General features: G+C 35.4%; 2 protein-coding genes and 1 long non-coding RNA gene across 7 annotated transcripts; 2 read left to right on the plus strand and 1 right to left on the minus strand.

Moving 5' to 3' along the window:
* Window positions 1–632: 632 nt before the first annotated feature.
* LOC112277320 (histidine kinase CRE1) lies at window positions 633–10315 on the plus strand. Of its 4 annotated transcripts, none has more exons than XM_090247877.1 (16): window positions 633–830; window positions 1648–1701; window positions 1931–3348; window positions 3952–4044; window positions 4179–4415; window positions 4743–4912; window positions 5060–5275; window positions 5689–5875; window positions 6086–6137; window positions 6237–6466; window positions 6670–6768; window positions 7025–7375; window positions 7823–8137; window positions 8437–8525; window positions 8790–9371; window positions 9669–10315. In XM_090247877.1, exons 3-16 carry the CDS (start codon window positions 2983–2985, stop codon window positions 9907–9909), a joined length of 3228 nt encoding a protein of 1075 aa, XP_090104003.1. In that variant the 5' UTR covers window positions 633–830; window positions 1648–1701; window positions 1931–2982; the 3' UTR covers window positions 9910–10315. The 4 variants fall into 4 exon arrangements, with proteins under 4 accessions (XP_090104003.1, XP_024365241.1, XP_090104004.1 ...); XM_024509473.3 differs by lacking the exon at window positions 633–830 and adding an exon at window positions 866–1193; XM_090247878.1 differs by lacking the exon at window positions 633–830 and adding an exon at window positions 914–1265.
* A 210-nt stretch (window positions 10316–10525) lies between these two features.
* Window positions 10526–13609, minus strand: LOC112277321 (uncharacterized). Its single transcript, XM_024509474.3, has 4 exons — window positions 12718–13609; window positions 11988–12242; window positions 11601–11674; window positions 10526–11204 (listed from the first exon to the last, which is right to left on the minus strand). Exons 1-4 carry the CDS (start codon window positions 12778–12780, stop codon window positions 11030–11032), a joined length of 567 nt encoding a protein of 188 aa, XP_024365242.1. The 5' UTR covers window positions 12781–13609; the 3' UTR covers window positions 10526–11029.
* A 266-nt stretch (window positions 13610–13875) lies between these two features.
* Window positions 13876–15552, plus strand: LOC141044956 (uncharacterized). 2 transcript variants are annotated; one of them, XR_016501029.1, is made up of 3 exons: window positions 13876–14356; window positions 14448–14496; window positions 14656–15552. It is a non-coding gene; the product is annotated as an uncharacterized LOC141044956 (long non-coding RNA). The 2 variants fall into 2 exon arrangements; XR_012216786.1 differs by having other exon boundaries at window positions 13876–14496.
* The last annotated feature ends 9772 nt before the right edge of the window (window positions 15553–25324 follow it).

Genomic DNA, 25324 nt, shown 5'->3' on the forward strand with positions numbered 1-25324 from the left:
TGCAAACAAAATAAATGCATTTTGGCCTAAAAAAAACCATCCCTCTATATTTACACACATGGTTTATTTTTTTGCTTATTTGAGGGGTTTGATTAAGTCACAATGTCATTACTTTGGATTGAAATAAACCACAGAAATCAACCAACATTACATTGATAGAATGTAAAGTCTTACCCTATGTAAAGGGTCATGGTTTTGACTTCACCATGTATATTAATAAGGGGCCTTATGACAGGGGCTGGGGCCAAAGTGAGAGTGACGTCATCCCAACTGTATGCGTGTGGGGCTTCTGGAAGGTACCACCAGCTGTACAGATCAGGGCACAAGCAGAAGAACCTCGGACAGCCAGTTGCCGGAATGGTCTAGTGCCCCGGATGCTGTATTCAACAGCCTGTGTCGGAGTTTCATTCGTTATAATAGATGAATGTTTGTCTCCGAGGTTCTTCATCGGAGTCGCTGTCGCCACCTGACAAAGACATTCCCGGGCCCACCTACTTGCGTATGTTCGTCTTTCTGTTCTCTCATTCGTTCGTTCGTTCGTTCGACAAGACGGAGAGGTTTCACAGAGAAGCGAAAGCTTTGATGCTGCGCCACTTGGGAAGCGTGAAACAGGCAGAGGCAGTGGTAGCAGTAGTAGCAGTAGTTGCAGCAGCAGAAGCAGTCTTCGTAGCCGTCGCAGGGCGAGGAGAGAGGGCGTAGAAGGAGGCACAGGTAGTTGGTGCAGCACCACCACGATGAAGAAATCTCTCTGCAGCGTGCTGACACCATGCAGGCGCACGTCAGAGCTTTCTCCTACCCTTGATCGTACAATTACTGCAACAACTCCCGTGGTGCGCGCACTGTCTCTCTCGCTCTCTCACTTCCTCGTTCATTCTCCTGCTGCTCTTCTTCTTCTTCCTCCTCCACCACCACCTCCTCCTCCTCCTTCTTCTCCTCTTTTTTCCCCCCCTTACTCTATTACGCATAGCCTCGAGTATTTAGTTCCAGTCCGAGTACGTCCGAGTGTTGACCTTAAATGAGGATGATCGTAGTTCGTACGGTATTGCGGTATCGATTCAGGTGTGCAAGGTCCAAGGAGTCAGGGGCACTGCTAGGGTGCTGTTGAAACGTGATAGAGGGAAGGAAAGACCAATGTGAAGGGTTGCTCGGAGTTTGTTGTCGTTGACGGATTTCTATTTCAGATATGGCAACTGGTTGGTCCCTGCTGCTGAGATGTGACTTTGTTTGGGAGTTTTAAAGCTTATGAGGCGTAAGTGCTCAGTGATGTAAGTAGGATTATTGTCGTTGAAACAGTTTTGTGTGCGGGGGGAGATGTGTTCACAAGTTATGTGAATTCATCTTATTTTTTGTAAACTTGATGACTTTGCTACGGTGTCTTGAAGTGGCGGCGATATTTTTTCAAGCCGTTCGTAGGATTTTGAGGCATGCGCCTAGCATTGAGGATAGGTGTCACGGTGCTGGTGTTTGTTCGACGCTGTTTGTTCCACATTGCAGTGTCAGTCATCTATAGCGATTGAGAAGACTTCCTGGGTAGACTTTTGCTTTGATGTTGTCGTTCTGTTTTTTTTCAGCGTGCGTGAGGCTCTCGTCGAGTTTTTTTGGAAATTTCTTCCATTGACGCTGAACTCTTGGCACTCATGTGTACAGTATCATGTCCCGGTGGTTGCGAGTCTGACGTCTCCTCCCTACGCCTTCTTGCAGGTAATGAGCTCTCTCAAGATGTTAATTAATGGTAGATCTTGAGGGAAATGCGTAGTATTCGGTGTAAGAACAAAGCTTCATGAGATCTGATAGATTATGTTAACTACCAGGTGAATTTACGGACTGGTAACCGATCTCTGAATGATGTATTTATACGTAACAATACCTGCAGTATGTAGCTCAAATACATGAAGCTTGACCTCCACAGGTTGACATGCTGGGTTTTCAGGTTCAGAGACAAATTCTAATGAGAGCTGAAGAGGGAAGCATCGTCACGACTAATGCTGAAAATCCTTCTAAAACTTCTGTCTCAGCTATGAATAATTCACCGTATTGGTCTGTCAGTTGCTCCACTGAAATGCGATAAGTACTCCTCTCAGTGGTTCCGGCGCTTCTAGCTGAGAAAGTGCCAGCGGAAGCATCACTTTATCCGGCAAATGAGAAACTGAGGGTTTTGTGACCATATTATGGATCCTGTAACTCGTACAAAAACTTGGCGAATCGTGCTTCCTGAGAAGGCTTTCTGTGGACATCCGCTACCATATATCAAGAGAATGTTTTTATTGTAGTAAGAACCTGATTGCCGTTGTACTTAATGCTTCCGATCCTGTAAGACTGAAATTATGTCTGAGGAGCATCTCGAGATGGAAGTTTTGAGAGTCATCTCAACCGGACGCTTTATGATTGGTGGGATGCAACTAGAGACGTTTACCTCGAAGTAGCTTCCAGAAAATATTATCGGGGCGCTTTAGTTTGCTTACATCTCGGAGGCGCTCAGCGAATTTTCGAGCTTGTACAAAGGAAGTGAACTGTGTGGTTATGGGCGTACGAGCTATTTCTCAACCTTGAACATACTCTACGCTTTTGGGCTTCGACAGTGATACAGAGCAGACTGTTCTAACGCGTAAAGACGCTTCTTTGATGAAGGGATTGTATCCTCATCTTAGTAACAAAGCTCTACACAACGAGGAACGAACAGTTGTGCAGTGAAGGATTCTCGACTCCTCGCGCATGCATTTCTACATTTATCAATATTAACCTGTGCCTTTTCAAGCATCATTTCGTCTCATTTTTACGACGGAAATTTAGGATCTCGCTACTCAAAATTGGTATGAGGAACAAGGGAAGCTTCAAAATTAGACGATCCTCATGTTCTACGTACAAGTGGATACATGATCTGGCTTGTGGCGATGGAAATTTATGGTGAAGCGTTACTTACGAACACTCGTTGAGAATTTGAAGGAGATTTAGAAAGACGTTGTTCAATCTTAGAAGGGTCAAATGTCGACCAGGAGTGGAGCCAAGAGGGGCTCAGACTCCAGTCCCTGCATCTCCAACGGAAGCTCTAAATCAAAAGTTGTGCTGAGAGGTGGGAATGGAATATACATGCACAGGGCTACTGGCTCTGGACGGCTAGGGGTAAAATGGTGGAAGGATTCAGGAATTACCTGTATTAAGCCTAAACAGAAGGATTCTGAAGCTGGATCCAGGTATGGTCATAATTGGCATACTATAGCATTCATCATGTGGGTGGTTTTTATGGGTGCTGTTTCTGTGTCCGTTTATTTCGCCATGAGATTCGACATGCTTGAACGAAGAAGAGAAAATCTTGCGAACATGTGCGAGGGACGGGCTCGTATGCTTGAGGTAATAAACTGCTCTCTTCAAATCCGTTGCTTGTCTGTTATCACTAAGCATTTGCAACATTTATGTGCTTAGTAAAACGATGATCTGATGTGCGATGTGTGTTGAGCATATGAAGATAGTTTGAATATATGTCAAAGTGGAATTTTCTTGTATGTGTTATTGTTAGCGGTCATTTCTAGCTCAAATTTTAAGGTTGTGAAGGTGTGTGAGAACCCGCATCTTCTTTTATTTTTTTCTACTTTTTCTTCCCTCGTACTTTCTTAGTATTATAATTGAAGTCCATAATTAAAGGTCGCACTTTACTCCTGATTGTGTACTAACTTCTGAACCGCCGTAGGTCAAAGTGATTATTTCTTTTGTCCATTGTTTGATACCTATATCTATGCATGTGTACCATGTTTTCACCTTCATTGCTAGTGAAGAATCAAAATAAAGTATGTCTATTAAAACATCATGTGCTCAAAACGCTAAGCAGAAATCTTGGTCAGTTATGTTCGAAAGATGTTATGAAGTCAATTCGAATGTTCAAGAATTAATGATTATTGTTACAAGACAAGTTTAAAGAACTACTAGTTACGCATCGTGAGTGCTCTCAAATTGCAGGAGCAATTCAAGGCAAGTATGAACCATGTCAGAGCACTCACGGCTCTTCTCACTACTTTTCATCTTGGCAAGCAGCCCTCAGCCATCAATCAGGTTTCCTACTAATCCTTGAGAGCTTGTTGTCACACGAAGATTTTCTAACGCCATATTTTTTACACCGCATGCAATTACTTGGTCGATTTTAAAACACGGTTGTATTCATTCATTTTTAATGCATTCTCTCGCAGGAAACCTTTGCTACCTATGCTGAAAGAACAGCATTTGAAAGACCGTTGATGAGTGGGGTTGCATATGCCGAGAGAGTCCTTCATGCGAATCGAAACTTGTTCGAGTCGAAACATGGCTGGACTATCAAGGAAATGTTTTCTAAAGAAAAGCAGCGAGATTTTGACGAATACGCCCCAACTACCATGACTCAAGAGACTCTCTCCCATTTGACGTCTCTTGATATGATGTCTGGTCAGGTTTGTATCTTTCTAATTTCAGCCCTGTGGTTCTCGAGGTAACCCAAAAATGCTCATGATGAGACTCTAGTTGAATGCAGTTTCTTCCCGAATTAGGATTATGATAACAGTTTCCTCAGCTTCAGATATGTTTCATTCTCGTTTACCAAGTAATATTTATCGAACCTCCCCGCCTTCAAGCACGCACCTCCCGCTACAGCCCAAATGATTTATAACGGGTGCTGTGTACTTCGCCGAACGTGCATTTCGTAGTAAGGTGGATTTATCTAGCTCATTTTGGAATTGGTAAATTGAAATCTAGATGAACTTTCTGTCCCGATCATGCAGGAAGATCGCGAAAATATCATACGAGCGCGAGAGTCGGGAAAAGGAGCTTTGACGAACCCCTTCAGGTTACTGGAGTCTAAGCATCTTGGAGTAGTGTTTACGTTCGCTGTATACACCACAGACCTGCCAGAAGATGCAACAAAGGAGGACCGAATTAAAGCAACCGCTGGGTACATTGACTGTTCGATTTCTTGGTGGTTTGTAGTGAGTCTCTTCTGGGATTGTCATGGAGTGTAAATGAGTGAAAACAATATCTAGGAAGCTGGGCATTTTATTACTTACGCACATATTGCAACTTGAAACCATGAACGTCGCAGTTATCTGGGTGGAGCCTTTGACGTCGAAACGCTTGTGGAGAATCTTCTTCGACAAATGGCTGGTAGTCAGATTATTGCGGTCAACGTATATGACATTACAAATGAAACGATGCCTCTTGTGATGTATGGCTACACCAACGTTGAAAAAATGCAAAGCACATATGTCAGCGACTTGGACTTTGGAGACCCTGCCCGTAGGCATGAAATGCGGTGCAGGTTTGTGCATTCATTCCTTGCGGTGTTTTACACCGCATTGTCACTTTGACTAATGCTTGTTGATAATTGTTCTCCTTTTCATTCCGTCAGCTAAGAATTCAGAAGTTACAAAAAACATATTTGAAGTACACAAATTAATGGATACGAGCCAGCGAATGATCTTCATGCGAGCTAATTTGCTTCCCATTGTATATAACTCTTTACGTTTGTGACCTGCGTGTTCGTATTCAATTGACTCGTATCAGATATTGGCGGCAGCTGCTTCAAACGCTTTATAATCAACATGAGTAAATCAAACTAGCTTGGCCCACATTTATTTGATGGAGCGACGATATTCTTTGTTCAGGGAATATCGAAAGAGACATCAACAGAGGCAAAATGTGATGACTCACAACTTTTTGATTGTTGTGTAGGTTTAAAGAGGATGCGTTGCCTCCTTGGACAGCCATATCCACTTCTATAGGTATATTTGTAATCGCATTTTTGGTCGGACACATGCTACATGCTTCAAGGAACCGAATCGATAAAGTAGAAGAAAACTGTCGCATATTTCAGGAGCTTAAGATGCGTGCAGATGATGCTGTTATAGCGAAGTCTCAGGTATGCTATCTCTACTTTCCATCGCACATCTCTTCCACTTGTGCGTTATGGGACTTGACTGGTAACATAACTAGAATATTTCTAACCAGGATTAACAATTTGCATGACGATTTATTATTTATTATTTTATTTTATTTTATTTTCTCACGTAAAAATAAAACAAAATAACACACAAGCATGAAATAACGACTTGTTGTTGAACTTGTGCAGTTCTTGGCAACTGTGTCTCACGAGATTCGGACTCCAATGAATGGTGTTCTAGGTTAGTATAATATATCCACAACACTTGAATTTCATACTTTGTTATTTCTAAGTAGAATTGTGCGCATATTGTCTGCTTATGTACATCTCTGTGATGCAGGAATGCTTCAAATGTTGATAGACACTCCGCTGAATCCAGCGCAATTAGACTATGCCCAAACTGCTTTAGCCAGTGGAAAAGCACTTATCAACCTCATAAATGAGGTCCTTGATCAGGCTAAGATTGAATCGGGCCGTCTAGAATTTGAGCATGTTCCCTTTGATTTGCGTGCCATCCTTGACGATGTGCTCTCCCTCTTCCATGGAAAATCAAGAGCTTCGGGCATCGAGGTATGAATTCAAGATTTGAACCGTCCGTGACTTAGATGGTATTATATTCTAAGCTTACCATCTACAATTGCAAACATAACCGTCTGAAGGGGAGAAAGGCGGATTGCGTAGGTTTGGGCTACCTGTTATTTATTTAAGTCGAGTTTTATAATACTTTATTTCGTTGTATTCTAAGTTTTGGTTGTTGCTTGAATCATGAGCAGTTAGCGGTTTACGTTTCTGCGAGGGTTCCCAAAATTCTCGTTGGTGACCCTGGTCGTTTTCGGCAGATCATCACCAATCTCGTTGGCAATTCCATCAAAGTAATCATTTGTTCTAAATGCCTCAACTTGCTTTATATGTCACATGTGTACTTGATTTCTGGGAATACCATCCCGAATCTTTCAAGTTCTCGCAGGCGATTTCGTGAATTAATTATGCTTATTAGCATTTAGTATCGTTTCTCAAAACTGTGGATGCTTCGTAGTAAATTATTTTCCTAGCAGTTTTGAAGATCCTCTGAGTTTTTCGCAAGCACTGCTTGGATACTGATTTTAATCTTTTTTGTCCACGCCTCAGTTCACCGAAGCTGGTCACATTTTTGTTTGCGTTCATTTGAATGAAGACGTCAACATGGTGATGGATGGGAGTGGAGGTGATGCTGACGATACTATGGATGGGGAAGTTGAAAGTGCCGGACCGCTGAATGACATGAACTACCGATTTAACACCCTTAGTGGCAGAGAAACTGCTGATTACCGAAACAGCTGGGAAATGTTTGAGCGACTGCTTGCGCAAGAACAGTCACACAATGATACTTGGAGTTACTCCGACTCGAGCGATGTTGTGAATCTGGTGGTCAGTGTGGAGGATACAGGTGTGGGTATACCCTTACACGTACAAGACCGTGTCTTTACCCCCTTCATGCAGGTAATACCGCTTGATCGAGATTTTGGGAGCACACTTTGAAAATGCATTTTGGAAAGTTTTTTTGAACGCTTGTTTTAACTGTCCTTTCCGGGTCTTCGATGTGTCTCGCCCACTTCTTGAAACAGTTGCCTCCTAGTCATGAAAAGGCGAAATTTTGTCTTTCATTGTGTAGAGGTGGATAACATTATAATCCGGTTTCCTTCACCGATAATCGGGTTCTCTAAAGACACTGAGAAGGGTTTGTAAATCACATACAGTGTTCGTGCAATTCTAATGTTTTTTAGGCGGATGGATTCTTTTTGCTTATTCATCCATTCTTGTTTTCAAGGGTAAGATTCTGTTTGTGACAACCGTTCGTATTTAATACGTGACTCCATCGAATGGCTGATTGATTTGTTCTCTGAATTTTGCAACTCACAATTTCTCTCCCTTCTTTTCTCCATGCAGGCTGACAGCTCAACATCTAGAAATTACGGAGGCACTGGAATAGGACTAAGCATCAGCCGGTGTTTAGTAGAGCTTATGTCAGGGGAGATGGGCTTTGTTAGTCGTCCTAAAGTGGGGTCCACATTCACATTCACTGTGGAATTGCAACGTGTACCCGCCAATATACCCGAAAGGATCCTTAGAGAGGGCAGGAACAGTTATCTACAAACGCCGCCACTAACTACTTGTTTCCAAGGAATGCGTGTACTCGTTGTGGATGGCAGAAAAGTCCGCTGTGAAGTCACTCGCCATCATTTAAAGAGGCTCGGACTCCAGGTACTGCCGTGTTTGTGTGTGTGTGCGCGTGCGCGTGCGTGTGTATGTCATCCTCTTCCACAATTTTCCGACTCTTTGGTTGTAAATTTGAACTATAACCTGTAAGTTATCTAGTGTCCACACATGTCGAAATTATCACGTCTCAGTGGATTGACTGCATAATCTTCATCTGCTGTGCATTTTAGATGGCAATCTATTACAAGTTCTCTTTTATCGCTTAGAGATTCTTCCCGCAGATTTTGTGAGCAAAATGTCCTTTTAATGTCTGCAACTAAAAAGACTTCCTGGTTTGTGAGCAGGTTGAGGTCGCCCACACTGTTAGTGAGGCTGCCGAGATTCTTTCTACAGTGGCTGACCAAGGCACTTGCAGCTCAAGGGGTTCACGTGGGTAAGTTTATTCATATAGCTGTGTAATTCAGCTGTCTTGTCTGAGCACAATATTTATTAAATGTTGTTATCCTGATATCAGTATGCTTGTTATGCGGCGGTCTGTTTTTTCGTCAGTTCTTGGTCTAATAAAGAGGATAGAGTGCGCAGCCATAACTAGCGAGGACCGATCGTTGTTTTCTTAGATTGGTGATGATAAAATGCTTTTTCTTCTGCCTTCTAAATTTGCGCATATATTTATGGAAGATCTGGTGCAATGTTACAGCTCCTTGGCAGGAAATATCGAAATGATTTTCGTGGACAAGGACGCTTGGGGTCCTGGAACTGGGATGAATTTTAGAAGCTTGCTTGGTGAAAGTGCTATCGGCCACTTGGGCTACCAAAGCTCGCGAACTAGTTACCAGTATCGCACATCAGGCAGAATTCCCTTTGGATACCCAGTGATTCAATCCATGAAGAGGATGGTTCTAGTTGCGACATCAATGACGGATATGGAGCTTGGGATGGTGAAAGCCAGCGGATTTGTGGATACTGTTGTTAGGAAACCACTTCGAGCAAGCTTGATAGCTGCTTGTCTCAAGCAGATTCTTGGGGTTGGGGACAGGAGCCGAGACCAAGAGCAGGAGTTGCGGAGTGGGGTTACTTCTCTACAGACTCTTTTATATGGAAAACGGATTCTCGTGGTTGATGATAATCCCGTGAATCGAAAGGTTGCAGCTGGGGCTCTGCACAAGTATGGGGCTCAAGTTGAGTGTGTTTACAGTGGAAGAGCTGCTATCCAGAAGTTGAAGCCTCCCCACAATTTCGATGCCTGTTTTATGGACGTGCAGATGCCAGAAATGGATGGGTAGGGTTCCTTCCACTCTTAGTCATCCACTCGTTGCAATAGCTGCATATAAGCCTGCATTAAAACAAATGGTAACTAAAGAGCTCAAGTTTGCTGAAATGGTCGTGAACCTTGTGCTTAATGTAACGTCAAAGAACATCGCTATCGTAACCGAATCCATTCTCAATTGAATGTTCCAATGTGAGTAGAAACGTTCGGTTTTAATAACAATCATCCTCTTAGCCTAATATTTATAACTGCAGATTTGTCATGTACACTACTGATCAAAAAACAATTCCTTGAACTGTACTGTAACAGTTTCGAGGCTACAGGGTTAATAAGGAAGGCGGAGGCTGCAGCCGCAGAGAGAGGCCAAGCAGCGGGATTGCCAACCTTTAAACGCCGACTGCATGTGCCGATCCTGGCAATGACAGCTGACGTTATTCAAGCTACCTCCGAAGAATGTATGCGCTGTGGCATGGATGGCTACGTGGCTAAGCCATTTGACGAACATCAGCTTTACCAAGCGGTTGCCAAGCATTTCTTCGACGTGAACTAATGTACAATATCACGCAGCTTCCACCGCGGGAATGGTTGAGCAGGGATATCAAAGTGTTATCAAGGTGTGAAATTAATCAAAGCGAACTTATTACAGTGGGAGGTGTCAGATTAGGCTTTGAATTTAGTTCGATGAGTTTATTGCATCAAGTATACGAATCTGGGATTAAGACCTTGTAGAACGGCTAAAGATTAGGTGCTGGTTCCTCTTACGTAGACCCATGTATGATACAGTTCCGAAGAAATTTGAATTTGGTAATGTGTGCGGCTGTCTCTGCATGCATGTGTAGTGAGCAGATCAATATCGCACAACTTGTAATAACTTAACCGGCAACATTCAGCATCATTGCGACGCTTCTGTTTCCAAGTGATTATCATTTGAATTAAACCCGTCGTATTGTAACGTGTACTCTATGTTCTGCTCTTTCTGTCCTTTCGCAGACAGTCAATTAGTTTCTCCCTCTTCAAAACTTTTTCAAGCTTCCTGAACCGTGCAATCTGTTGCATGTGTTTGTAATGGCTCATCGTGGGTCATCTACTGTTTCATTGCGAAGTTTACTTATGTAATCTTTCAAAAGTTCGACCTTCAACCATGTCAATGATACACTTGCTCAAGATTGTGCATACTACGTGGCTAGTTCGAATTCAAAACATATGTAAGAAACAAATGGAGTGTTTTTCGTGAACTGCGATGCACCCCTGACGAGTAGTTCAGGCTAATAACAAAGGCCAACGCTAGGAACATTGTGTTAGGTGCCAATTAAAACGACGCAGTTGACTGAGGGGTTAGTCCATAACAACCTAAAACTCAGGAAAATCAATCAATCATCCTCGAATGAATGCTTTAACACCTTCCATGAAACAGTTTTTGTCCTCTCAGCTGTGGCAATCGCTTCTTCGCTGAACTCTAGCACTTCGATCAATAAGCCTGAATTATTGACCAATTGTACCCTTATGTAGAACATGCTGCCATGCGCATGATTATTAGTACTAAAAACCAGTCTACACAAGTAATGAACCTCCCCAGCTTACCTACGCCATCTTCAGTTTGGCGTGGTAAAATGATTGCATATTCATGTGCGCCCCTTTAGAAAAGCTGAGACGAGATGTACTGCATTTTCCTAAATGTGAACGAACAGGTCAGGTTTACGATTAACAGCAGATGCTGAGACCTGTAACTTCTCAAGAACAATGCGAGCTTCACGCAGGCGCGTGCAGATCTCCTCATTGACAGTATCCACGTTTCGGAGTCCTTCAATTTCTTCCTCCCAAGATTCCAGTACTTTTTGATGCAGTCTAATTGTTCATGGTCAAGGCCTTCTGCATCCATGGAAATCAGCCATGCTCCAGCAAATGTGACCAATTAGATGTCCTTAAAAAATAGATATGGTATAAAATTACTCCAAATCTTATATTGTCTCGTTTCAGATTTCGGCTAGAATAGACGACCGGTCATTAGTGTGAGGGATTGATTAGTGAACGTTTTGAGTGTCCAAGAGTATATAATACACTAAATTGAAGCACAGATAGTTGAACAATGATATGTTTTCGACCCCCAGAACTTTTCCAAAGAGCTGTGTGAGGCTTTTCATCAAAGGAAAGTAATAGACGTAAATTCTAACTTAATAGAGAAAATTATTCATACACACGGACAGCGACAGATCTATCTCTATTAAAAACATTTTAGGATACTGTAATATTCCCTCTTCAAAGGCTGTGGATGCGTCTAGAAAATAAGCTTTGCCTGTCTCTAGCAATCCGGAGACCTGTTCATAAAACGATAATTGTACCAGCAGTAAATCACATTGGATAATCTACCTGGTTAGCCATGAGATTTTGAATTGCATCTCTTATTGTCCGACATATGTTACAAACATGATTCGAGAGATATCAGAGTTTCTTTGGTTAATGAATACGTGCATATAAAGCCGAACTAAATAAATAGTTTTGATACTCAGCCATAACGTTGAAACCACACCAGCGTTCAGCTAGTCTGGTGTTCCGTTGTACCCTCACAACTTTGGAATCAGTTCTTGAAACACTTGGACCCAATTTGCTGATTAAGGAGTTCAAGTGTACCTGATGAGTGAAGTCATCAACTCTCTCTCGAAGTTGCTGGATATCTTCTTCCATAGCCTTAGACAATATTACTTCATTTTGAAGAGTAGCTCCACGTTTATCTTCTTCCTTCTTGGGGGTATCCTTTTTAGAGACTCCATTTTCTCGACGGCGTTTCTTGCGTACCAACTGTGAGCATCCTTCTGCCAAGTCGCTCTCCGCAGAAGTGTGTCGTAGCCTTTGGTCGTCAGGATCAAAGCTAGCCAACTTTTTGCGCTGAACAAGAGAAATGAAAGTGGAAACAGCAAGAATTATGTATCATATGATCAATGATGGTAAAAAAATGGAGCAAACACCATCAATTGTGAGGAAACAGAGAGATGCCTTTGTCTAGTGTTCCACAACCCAAAGGACTATATTATGGTCATTTCTTGTTTCGAATAGGTACTTCGGTATTTCAAGTGAAGACATCGTGGCATCTCCATTGGTTCATACATATGCACGTTATGTACGTGCAAACTGTGAGAAATTCGTATACAAATGTTGAGTGCGTAGAAGAACACAAATGAGTTGCAAGAGTCAGAAATCCTCGGCGCCTTTCCTCAGAGTCAGGTAGACAGAGAAAAAATTAGCATCATGCATAATCTTAGAGATCTGTACATGACTTATCATATGTATGATTGTTTGTGCTTAAGTAAAACGATGATAAAGACTACGGTAGTCGAAATTGATGGCCGAGACGATTTTATACCTCTTCCGCGCTTTCATAACCGGAGCGTTCTTCACTACCTCCGCTGTTATTTCTACTATCCATAGAGGCAATCGTCACAGAAGTTCGCACAAAGATTCTAGGCAGAAAGCCGAAGAAGTGGAAATATCCAAATCCAGAGCCACAAACCTAAAGTCAAACTTCTTTTCAGCTGCACTTTAACCTTAGACTGCTGTAGACTGAGACAGATTCAGCACTAATTTCCAAAGAATTCTCCTGGCTATCGTAAACAGTGGATTGAGAAAATAAAAGCGACGTTTCAGCGAGGACCTTTTAAGAAGAAAGTAAACTTCGTTAGCGCCGACTGCATTTCTACATGTTACTCGCACAATCTATATCAGTAAAAGGAATAGATTCTGAATGCCATAATCGAAGGCCTCTCAAATGCCAGTTAAAATACATATAAAGTATCTATGGCTTGATACTTGAAAGAAGAACCGTCGAGCAGTTTTCGATTCAAAGATCTCATTTCACGTTTATTGAAACTGAAAGCTCGATGTCCACTCCCACAACCAATTGCGCTTCAGAAGAAAGTAATCAATAATCCTAGCAAGAGAAGTAGAAGAACAACGACAACAATCATTAGGGACATGGTGTATTCTGAGTCTTCTTCCGATAGATCCCTCTGAGAATCCAAGGATTTCAATCGGTGTCGGAACATAGTTGCTCAAATATTCCTTGTAAGTCTAGCTGAAAAAGAAAAAATGATAAAACTGACCAACGATAGCTAACTTGAAGTCAGCTTACTTCTTCTAAACTAGTGAAGACTAATCTTGAACTCTGCAGCAAACCTACTGTAAACTACGACAAATCTCATTAAAACTCTCGATTCTCAAAGGGAAAGAAACGCGAGTGTCTAATGGCGAAACGTGGTCTGGACACTTTTCAAGTGAAGAAGGATGCCAAATCCAGGGTTGACGCATCGCAAAGTTCAAATTAATCCAGTCCGGCCCGGTTATCGATACCCGTTCTTGATCCCGGTTCTCAATCCATCTTAGCAGATAGATTGAGATCCTGGTTAGGATCACGTATCGACGTCACATGATGGGACATTCATCGAAGAGATGGAGTCTGCTTTAGTTTGTAGCATCGGTCGTCAGAGATTTAATGCTTGCGACTTCTAAAACACCTTTCGAAACGTCAAACGATTAATATCAAATAAAGAAACAATCATTCAGTCTTGAAGAACTTTTTCTAAGTCTACCCTTCATGAACGGAACTGTGCTTTGATTCTCCAACTAGTGCAATCAATCTTCATAACTTTCTTCTGTAATTGTGTGAGCGAAGCTTCTGATTGAGTGTGCTTCTTTAGTTACTAGTTCGATCACTGTGTAGCTGTTCAAAAAATATGACCGGTGAAAGAATAAAATGGTTTTCGTAGCCATTGCAGTTACATGCAGAGGTCGATGCGTCTTTTCACTAGGTTTAGGTCCTGCTGATCAGGAAATAACGTACATTAAGCCAGTTGGTATAGAATTTTCCAGACTTTATCACGTACTTTGAAGTTTTGCTGCTCAATGTTGCGAAATTTCACAATAGGGTGCCAGAAGTCAAAATCGGTGATAATTCGAAGCTGAAAGGATTTATTGCCTTGTGACCTTTCGGAGTGGACACTGGGTGGGTGAGTTAGATTTTTCATGAATCTTTAGCAATGAATGGCAATGTACATCTCCAATCGTATTTAATGAGCGCAACCCTGTCCTTTTGTGTAGTGGGATGGAAAGCAGTCGGTACATCTTCGACAAGTCCATGGCCTAGGAGGTACATATCTTCTCTGACGTACATATTTGCGAATCGGAACTGATTTTGCTTCCCAAGCCTGATTGAAAAGGACACTCATCTCAGATGGCAGACTTCTCGGAGAGATAGGGGTTGAGAATGATACTTCCTTCTTCACATTTACATTGGATCCTTGTGCAGGACCTCAAGGTCTACGTTTCAAGATAATGAGAAGGTGCGACAACCAGGGCTTTCGTATGAAATAGGAGGTTCTCAAACAAGGACGCGTTCGGATCTTGTTGCAACGAGGTGTACTTGGTTCTGACCAAGTTATGTTGATTACTTTCCCTTTTCGACAAATATACTTAATCATTTTTCCTCAGGTTTTATATCCGAAAGACTGAAAACTCCGTCTGCGCAAGCTATCTTAATCGGCTGAGTCGATTTCATGGCTCATTTCGAGCAACGCCTTGTTTCCGTTAGTTCAGATGGAGCAATTACGTACGACCACGAGAAATCCTTTAGGGTAATTGTACTGTCAGTCAGCAACCGGCTTCCATGAACTTGGTTGTAGTGAAACAGGGTAACTCCTCAGACAACCTAGGAATTGCTGTGAGTATACCATTCTTGAGCAAATCCTTTTCGGAAAAGATGAACTGTAAACTGGCTCTACTGCAGCGAGTTGCAGGAAAGCGCGTCTCCTGAAAGTAACAACTCCTGTGCCACTTGCTTGCACTCTTTAGCAGATGCCTGATATGTTGAACGCTTCTGGAGTCTTCATCGGCAGCCGTTTGCGACAGATTTTTACTACGAATAACCACTTTTAACAGAAGTAGAAAAGCCTTGAAGGAGTGGACTCCAAGAGAGCCACCAATATTCTCCATCTTTTCAACGTCGCCAAATTCATGTCTCCAAAACTCGAGTGAAACAATCTTTCCACATTCCAGTTAATTTTAATTTTTAAAATATATTCAGTTTTATAGTTGCAGTTTTTTAGCACATAACCGTGAGCATTCAATAACAATTTATATTAGCCATCAAATTTTTACTATTATTATTATCATTATTATTATTATCATGAAAAATAGCATTTAAACATTCAATGGTGTCCTGGATATTAATATTCAAAGCTTCAAACATGAGCTAACATCGTTTTTTTTTTTTTTTTTTTTTTTTTTTTAAATTACATTTCATGATTATTTTTACTCCAAAAACATTGCTCATGTTATCACAATTAATCACTCTTCTCATCCCTATTTCAATGGTCAACAAATGCTCCCAACAAGGGGAAAGTTTAGCCTCGTGGGAAAAGGGACTGGTAATTTGATCCAGACGGGAACGCCTTTAACGCAATTCACCCGGTCGAGGAAAAACTGTTCCCCGACATCGGGAACGGGAGTAGAGGTCCACATGGGAATGAATGAAAGGCGTGGCAGTTGCGATGCGCGGGAGTAGGAATCCATTCATTACGACCTCGACCTACCCCTGCCCCCCCCACCACACAAACTACACTTCATGTGATACACAAAACGAGTAGGATCACATTTCGTTCATCTCAATCCATCCACTTCCGCGATATCATTCATCCATAAGCTGTGGAGCAGTTTTCAGTGTTTTACACTCGTCCACGTGGCGCCGATTATTTGGGGTGGGAATTCTAGTCCAATTCAGACTTGTATTTTAGGTGTTGAATTCAATAATATGTAAATAGTTTTCTAGTTATTTAAATATTTAAATAACTAGAACATGGCAGCTTGTACTGTGTCTTAAATGTGACTTTTTATACTGATATTTCTGTAAAGTCAAAATGTTTCTTTTACAAGATTATATATATTTGTACATACATACATACATACATAAGCTCACGTATTTAGGTACATACTTTATTATTTTCTATATTTAAAAATCTTACTTGTAGTGTAGTTTGATCAATTATACTTTTACCATTTAAAGAATTTTGTTTACTTTGTAGCATATTTTTAATTGCTAGATGATTTCAATATTGTGATTTAAAATAGTCTAGTACTTTCTATGGTTTTGATTTTGTAAGATTAATCAAAACACATACTAATTATGAATGAAATTGTGTACCATTACATTTTTTAATTGATAGATTTAGATTTGACAGAAAAAAAGACAAAAAGAAAAATCTTATAGGGTTTGAAAATATGTCTAATTCAAATTTAGCATTTACAATGGTAGGATTATAATTCAATACATATAGGTATGTATATATATATATATATATATATATATATATATGTATGATACATATACATATACATATACATGCATACATATAGTGTTCCCTCCAATATTAAATGCCAAAAAATTAATAATCTCCAAAAATTAATCAAAATGTTGAGAATTGACTCCATTTTTTGATGGAAAATTGATAATCTCTAATATCTAGTAATTAACTGACTTTTATGAATTAAGAGAGGGGACACGTGACAATACATAATTGGATAAGGCAGGGCTTCATGGGTACATGCAATTTGGTGAAGCAAAGCCACGTGGTCATCAAGGTCAAAGTAAGCACCCTAGTTTATAGGACCTTGGCAAGGATGATTTCTATATTGACTTTAATATGCCACATCTAATGATTAACAAACTTTATTAATTAATGTTTTTTTTTCCACAATACATAATAACAGTTAATGAGGAGAAATTGTATGTCTATATATGTATATAATCAAACATGTTTGAATAAATTTAGTCCCATCATAAGTATAGTTTTTATTAAAATTGTAACTACACATAAAATAAATATATGTCATAAGGATTTTTCATATAAAATTATAAAGTTAAATTTTAATTATTGGTTTTCTTAAAAAATAATTTGACAAATTCATTGCTTTTCTTAATAAAAACTCTCATGTTCTACCATAGAATTAAACATAAAACAGATTTGTTTTAGCAAACTTGGATAGCATTGTGACATTGTAACAACCAATAATACTCTGATAAAAGAATGACACTCAACAAAACAATCTTTTACAAATAAATTTATTTTACTTTTATTATTAAATAATAAGATGTTGTTTCAGACTTTAATACATAGTGCATGGTTAAATTTACTTTATTATAAATATTTATTTATTTATTTATTTGTATTCATCAAAATATGTAGTAATTTCTAATAATTAATTATATCTACAAACTTGTGTGCATATGAAATGAAAATGATACGTTTGATAGCTAAGAGTTGATTATTTGTTAAAGAAGGTCAAAATGTAATCCCAAGACATAAAAATAAGGGCTTATATCAAGAATTTTTTTTTAGAGATTAAAGATGTAGTTAGAGGTATAATTTTAAAAGAATTACAAAGGTGTAAGGTTTGTAAAGTTATGACTTTAAAAAAAATATTTATAATAAAAAAATCAAATTTGAAATTTTGTAGACAATAAAGATTTTATGGCATTAAAGATTAGTATAAAGTTTGAGTTTTTTAGTCTATGCTTAATTTACCATTGATTTTTTAACAATGCAAATATAAGAAAGAAGAAGAAGATATAATTCGTAAGTTTTTATCATTTTAATAGTAGATTGGAAAAATCCTTGCAAGCATAAGCAAGGAGGTACTAGAATTTGTTTATTTAAGATTAGCTCGAATATTACTTCAATGATGGTTTTATTGCAATAGCTATCAATTAGTAAGTTGGATCCTTCTTTAAGTTTGCAACCCAGTAAATGACTTAAAGAATCAATATTTCACAAATCTAATCTAACTACCCATTCATGATTTATATTTTGTTATAATTCACTAATTCACTGATATTCATGCATTTGAAAAATGGATTTAAAAAAAATATAAGATTAAATTTAATACTTTTGTAATAATGTTAAATTATTTATGAGTATGAACATTTATGATTCAATTTAATGTGATATTATATAAATATTTAATGCATATTAATTAACTAGTATTTAATTTTTTAATGGTTAATGATTAATATATTTAAATTATTATAAAAAAATATTCAAATATTCTAGAAATAAATTAGATTTTTTTAAAAATAATATACTAAATTTAATTCCTTCAAATCTATATAAAATATTTTGAATATTTGAAAAGTTAAGGTGTATTTTAAAAAAATTACTCTTATTAATATATAAATATTAGTTTAAATTATTCAAAAAATATTTTAGGTATTACAATGAACTTTATGAAATATAAATTTAAATAGAAATATTTTAAAACTTTGAATAAAATTTTAAAAAAATACATAAAAATATCTAAATTTATTCTATAAATAATATCTACTATACTATTTTCTAAAAAAGATGTTAAGTTTATTTTTCTACTTTAGAAGTTTTCAGCAATTAATAGATCTAGGATACATATATATATATATATATATATATATATACACACAATATAAATTTTTATTTTTAAAAATTTATTCGTAATTTAAGTTATAAAATACTCAATATGAAAAAAATTATTTTCTCACTTTGTTAAAAGTAGCTCTAGGTTGCATTTACTATTGTGATAATTTTTTTAAAAAAAATGTCAATATGATTATTTTGTGAAAATACTATATCTTATTAAAAAAAAAATCATACAAAGTTGTATGAATGTCTTTTTTGTTATTATTATTCTATATATATTCCATTAGTCTTCACTTTTTAAATATCAATCTGAAATTTTTTATGATTTTTATAACAAGTATGTTGTTTATAACAAGCTTTGTTGAAGGTGAGTTTTATTACTTTAAGTATCAAGAGATAACTCTTAAATATATTTATCACACAAAACATTATTTAAAATTTATTTTTTAAAAAATATATTAAATTGCATACATGATTTTTAAGAAGTTAATATCATTTTAAGAAAAATGACTAATCTTATCAAAAAGAGTAATCTATTTACTTCAAATTCATTAATTTTTAATCAATAAGTTCTTTGCCTGCATTACACCTAAAATTTCTTATGAAGAACCAAACAATCCATGATTTTTTATGTTTTCTCTTAAAACTTTGTATTTTATAAATTTATTTTTTGAACTTAATTCGAGAACACTGTGCTTTGAAACAGATAGATCAATAATTAATGTAAAAACACATGGTTTTTAAATATCTGGTTATGAATGAATAATAAAATATATACATATATATATATATATATATATATATATATTTGAAAGTTTCAGTTACTAATATTATTTTAAAATATAAGAATGATTTTAAAATTATGCAGAAAGTTTAATTTTTTTCTTCATTTTAAAAAATATTAAAATAATTTAGTTTTATCAGTCAATATTTTTTAAAAGAGTACTTCTAATTATTAGAGTATCTATCAATAAGTTTAGAGGCATATTTTATATGTTTAATCATACTTGTTTTGAAACAAAAGTATAAACAAGCATAATCAATAGTTGGTATACAAAAGGTTTTAAATACAAGAATATAAATAAAAATATAAAAATATTTGTTATATGTTATGTATAAAATATATATATATATATATATATATATATAATACATATTTTTATACATATGACAAGTGATAGAGTTTAAATATTTTTTATCTATATTTTAAACAAAGATTTAAAATTTAAAATTTTTAAATAAATAAAAAAACATTTTTTATTTTTTATTTACTTTTTATAATTTTGTAATTTTACTGTTGTTGAAATGTCTTGTCATATAAATATATACATGCTTGCATGTGTATGCATGTGTATTTGTTACAGCAGACTTGCTATATAATTAATTATTGTTGGAGAAGTTTTGTGAAAGTGATAGGACATTATTCCTTGAAGCAAAATAAACTCTTTTTTCAGATGTGGGCTTGGGACATTTTTTGGCATGCCATTAAAAAATCTTAGCAACTTAAGTACTTTGTTTTGTAGAATTAAAATTTAGTGTCAATGTTTTTTTAAATCACAATAACCAAGTATGTTTTATATTTATTTCTCCATGAGTGGAACATATGTTTTTATTTTATCAAGATTAGATATATATACATATATATATATATATATATATATATATAATAAATAAAAGTTAAGGGAATATAATGACATAAAATCATCTCAAATGTAAAATTTGAAGGAGATTGTTTTGATGGAATAAAATGTTTTTATTTATGGCAATTAAAATAAAATACATGCTTGTACAACAAAGATTGCATAGATTTTTGAAAAAGATGTCTTTGAATAAGATTAAAAAATAAGAATAAATAAGTAAATAAATCAAATTAGATTGACCTAAGATTAATAATCATGCTTTTTAGAATCACTTCATTACTTTGATTTAGACTTTCTAAAAGTTAATAAGTATTAATATCAATTAAAGAAATTAAGATATGACTTTTTTGCTTCTATTATTTAAGCATTTGGATATTATTTTACTATTTAAAAATAAATGTAATAGAGTTAGAAGTAATTATTTCTACTTTCTTATCTAATGAAATTAAAGAGAGTCTAAATAATAAAACTTCACATTTTAAAGTATTTTTTCATAAGGTTTGTACAATGGACATAGACCATAACATAAAAAAGTCTAAATAAAAAATTAGAGCTAAATTTGATAAATCAAAGATTAAATACTATAAATTTAGAAATTTTATATAATTTAAAATAAATATAGAAATAAAATTAAATCTAAAAATATAATTCAATTTTATATAAAAAATATAATTTATTAGATATAAATATAAAATTTATAAATTCTTTTCATAAGACTATATAAAATAATCAATTTTGGTAAATTTAGATCTTTTATTCTAATTAAAACGTCTTATGTATATTTAGAATATGGATTTTTATATCTATTATTAATATAATGTGAAAACTTTATTGATAGATAATAATATTTTATGTAAGATTATAGATATTTACATGATTTTTATAAAAAAAATTTCATAAAATTAAAAAAAATACTTACTAATATTTGATATGTTCTTTTTTTTGCAAAAGAATTTAGTTTTTTAAGTGAATTAGAATTATTGAATTTTAAATAGATAGTCAAAAGAATTTTCTTAAAAGTTATTAAAAAGTCATGAGTAGTCATAAAGAACATGTCAATTAAAAACCTTTATAAGCTTATAGGAGAAGTTGTGTCATTTAAAGTTGCTATTTTATCTAATGGAAAAGAAAATTCAATAAATATGATTTAATTAAGGTATGCACAATTTAGTATTATAAATGAGCAAAGACTCATGGAGCCTCACAACCACCAATTCTTTATGAGAGTCTATTCTTATAAGATATAATTTTTTGAATATTGGATGTTTAAGAAGTATTGCAATATGAGCTTGAATATTCATGTTCATCATACTAAAGGTGCATTAGACTATATACATTCAAATTTATAGAATATATCTAATATATATATATATATATATATATGAAATAGGACAATACTATTTCAAAAAAAACCCAAGATCCTTCTATTCTGCAACAACATAAGACTTCATCACAAAATAGGATAAAATAGACCAATATAGAACTAAATGAAACTACACAGAATTGGACATGAAATACAAACTAAGCAAACAAAAACAAAACAAAATTGAAATGAATAAAAAGATGTAAAACCAAATTTTACTAACAAAAGGAGTCTGAAGCCATATCTGACCAGATGCCAAAAAAGACCCTAGCTAGTCCTATTTATATTTTTTTCTACTACCTTGGACTTTCTAAAATATTCTTACATAGTGGGTTCTATCTAGATAAGTATCTTAAATTCTTTTTTTATAAGATTCTATGGTGGACCTCATCTAAACAATGGCTCTAAATTCTTTTAAAATATTCTATGATGGATCTTATGTAGTCTATTAATCCAACTCCAATTCTAGAAACTTCTATGGTTCTAACCATCTATGTAATTATTTTTTCTACACCTTTTTATAATTAATCCTCTTCCACTATTGAGGAACATCTTCATTTTGTTTTTGATAGTATCTTCAAATTGTCTCTTGGTAATGGATGAGATTTTGTGTAAGTCTTCACATTGCATCATTAATGAGATAACCTTTCCAAAGAACTTTATACTGAAGTTGTGGACGTCTACTGCCATGATGAAGGTAGGAATGTTCAAAAATGTTGTCCACTTCATATTCTTATTGGTCATCAATAACAATGGTAGTGGTGGTGGTTGAAGTCGATCAAAAAAGTACTTTGGCTTAGCATGAAATTCCTTCAATTTTAAAACATAGAAGATTGGATGGACCCAAATATGTGGCAAAAGCTCGAGGCAGTATTGTCACTGTGTCAGAGTAGAGAGAGTTTGCCTCAAGAAAGCACTGTGCTCCTAACTGTCACTAATTACTCAATCAAGCTTCAAAATAAGAGAAGCCTTAAGTTTATATATAAAATTTTCCTTTTTAGAGCAATTACACCAAATACATAAGCTTCATGTAACCAACAACACTCAAAATATGATAAAATCTTGTAAAACCTTGTATACCCTTATGTGGAAATTTTTCCAAACTTCAATACCTCATACCTCTTGATTCGAGTATTCAAACTTACTCAAATTTTATATAAAGTACTATTGTATTCTTATCAATTTTCACAACAAATTTCAACTCCAAATTCATTATAAATCTTAAGATATTTTTAAAATCCTAACAATAGCTTCAAATACTAGTTTTTATACACCTACATGTAATTTGCTTCATATCTCACAAAAAAAATATCTAAATGCCACAAAGTTTATGTATATAATTTTTTAACACAATTATCTACCTTTTCTAAAAGGTTTGAGCCAAAAATTCTTCCAAAAATTCTTCCAAAAATTCAAGATATGGTTCCAACCATTACTTTGAACAAAATCACTTACTAACTACCTTTGATTTGGATGCACTAACTTTAACTCTCTATAACTTCTTCATCCAAATTCTAAATTTATCAAAAAATATATAAAAGTATAGTAAAAAAAGTTCTCATTCCAATCCTAGTTGTTGATCTTTTGTTGTTTTCTGTAAACGTATGTTATGCCCTAAAGAGTGACAGTAGATATGAAATTGACACCTTAACTTTGAGTGCCAGTAACTCCTTAATAAAAACTCCAAATCACACAAAAGTTGCATCCAATCCATATCCAAAAACCTAAACTTGCTGACTTTAGCCTCCAAAGCTCAAATGACTTTGAAAGAGAAACCTTAATCCCTAATAAGGCCTCGGGCAGCCTCCTTAAAGCCCATTGGGCATGGCCTTCAAGCAATAGGAATGAAGATCCCTATTCCTTGCCTTTATCCAACCATGCCTTCTTTTCATCCCTCTCAATAAGCCTCCTACTAATTAAGATTTTTTTCTTTATAATCTAATCTCTTCTCAAGGCCTCATACTAAATATTTAGGTCCTATAATTTTTTTGAAATACTATAATAAAAAAAGATAAAACTCAAAATTAAGTTTCTTAAATCCACTTTCTTTAAATCAATCTATTAACCATTCTAACATACATCTAGATTTATTAATGTATAATATATTTAAACTTATTTTTATATATTATATATTTTTATAGTATGACTATGGATATATACATTTATTCCAATAGTTACTTATATAATTAGGTAGAAGTAGGTAAATATAGATTAATTTCATACTATCTTCTAGAAAAGCTTTTTAGAAGCTTTATAAACATAGTTTTGACTTTAGATCTATTTATAGGATAGAAACTTGGTCAATATGTTAACCATGTATTAGTAACTTGAGACATAAGTTAACTTTATATAGTAGCTTAAGGAACAAGCTAACTATGTGGTGTACTAATAGATAACTTGCCTTGCAAGTTAAGACATGTGGTTAGCAAAGTCAACATGTCTTGGAGGTCTTGTAGGACATCATCATGTAGCTCTTAGATAAGAGTATATATGGAGGCAAGAGTAAAGCCTTTTTTACTCTTGTCAATGTTGTTTCAATCTTTAGTCTTGTTTCAAGACTTTCTAGTCTTCTTGTTTTTGGTAATAGCCATTCTAATAAATATTACATTACCTTTTGAATGATTTTTTAATTCTCCTCAATGACACAAGAGTATATCTAAAATTCTCTTTCTTTGAGATTCATGTCTCTGACAATTTGATATGAGTATTAACATATTATTATTATCTTATTTTAGAAGTGAGTAGATTATCCCACTTCTATTATTATATTTTGAAGGTTGTGAACTATCCACCTTTTAAATAAAAAAATCTTTTTTTTCAACACTGATCTTTCCTTAAAGAGAGTAGATTACTTGTCTTTGTAGAAAGTTTTATTAGAAGTTGCAGATTACCCTCTTCTAATTTAACTTTCTAGATTTTTTTGACTTGTCTATAGAAGAAAAGATTATGGATGCTACTCCTAGTGAAAGTGAGAATAGATTTGCTACTATCATAAATCTTCATGAGCTTGTCAATACTCTTAGAGTAGAAATCTCATGTATTTTTAATATGAATCATGGAGGTACTATGCCTACCTCTATGGAAGAAGTTTAGAGTTTGCAGCAAGAAGTTGTACAATTGAAGGAAGCAACTAGATCAATATCACAATCAAATCAAAAGAGTTTTAATTCTATAAGTATGATGAAGATAAGGATTGATATGCCAAAGAAGTTTGATAGAAAAAGATCAAAATTTTGAAAGTTTTTACAATAAGTTAAGCTCTATTTAAGGTTTCATCCTTTCTAATACTATGATGGATTTACTTAAGTTGGATTCATAGTCGCACTTTTATCAAGAAGTATTCTCTCTTGATTTATACCTTTAATGCAAAAGGATTCATGACTTCTATATGATTTGAATTCATTCCTAGAAATATTTACAGCCACATTCAGAGAAAGTGATCAAGAACGAGTAGCAGAGATTAAATTCTTATCTTTATGACAAGAATCATAATCAGGTACTACATTTGCTGTTGAACTCCAAGACATTGTT

Source organism: Physcomitrium patens, chromosome 25, assembly GCF_059467195.1.
Source record: "Physcomitrium patens ecotype Gransden chromosome 25, ASM5946719v1, whole genome shotgun sequence".
Lineage (NCBI taxonomy): Eukaryota > Viridiplantae > Streptophyta > Bryopsida > Funariales > Funariaceae > Physcomitrium > Physcomitrium patens.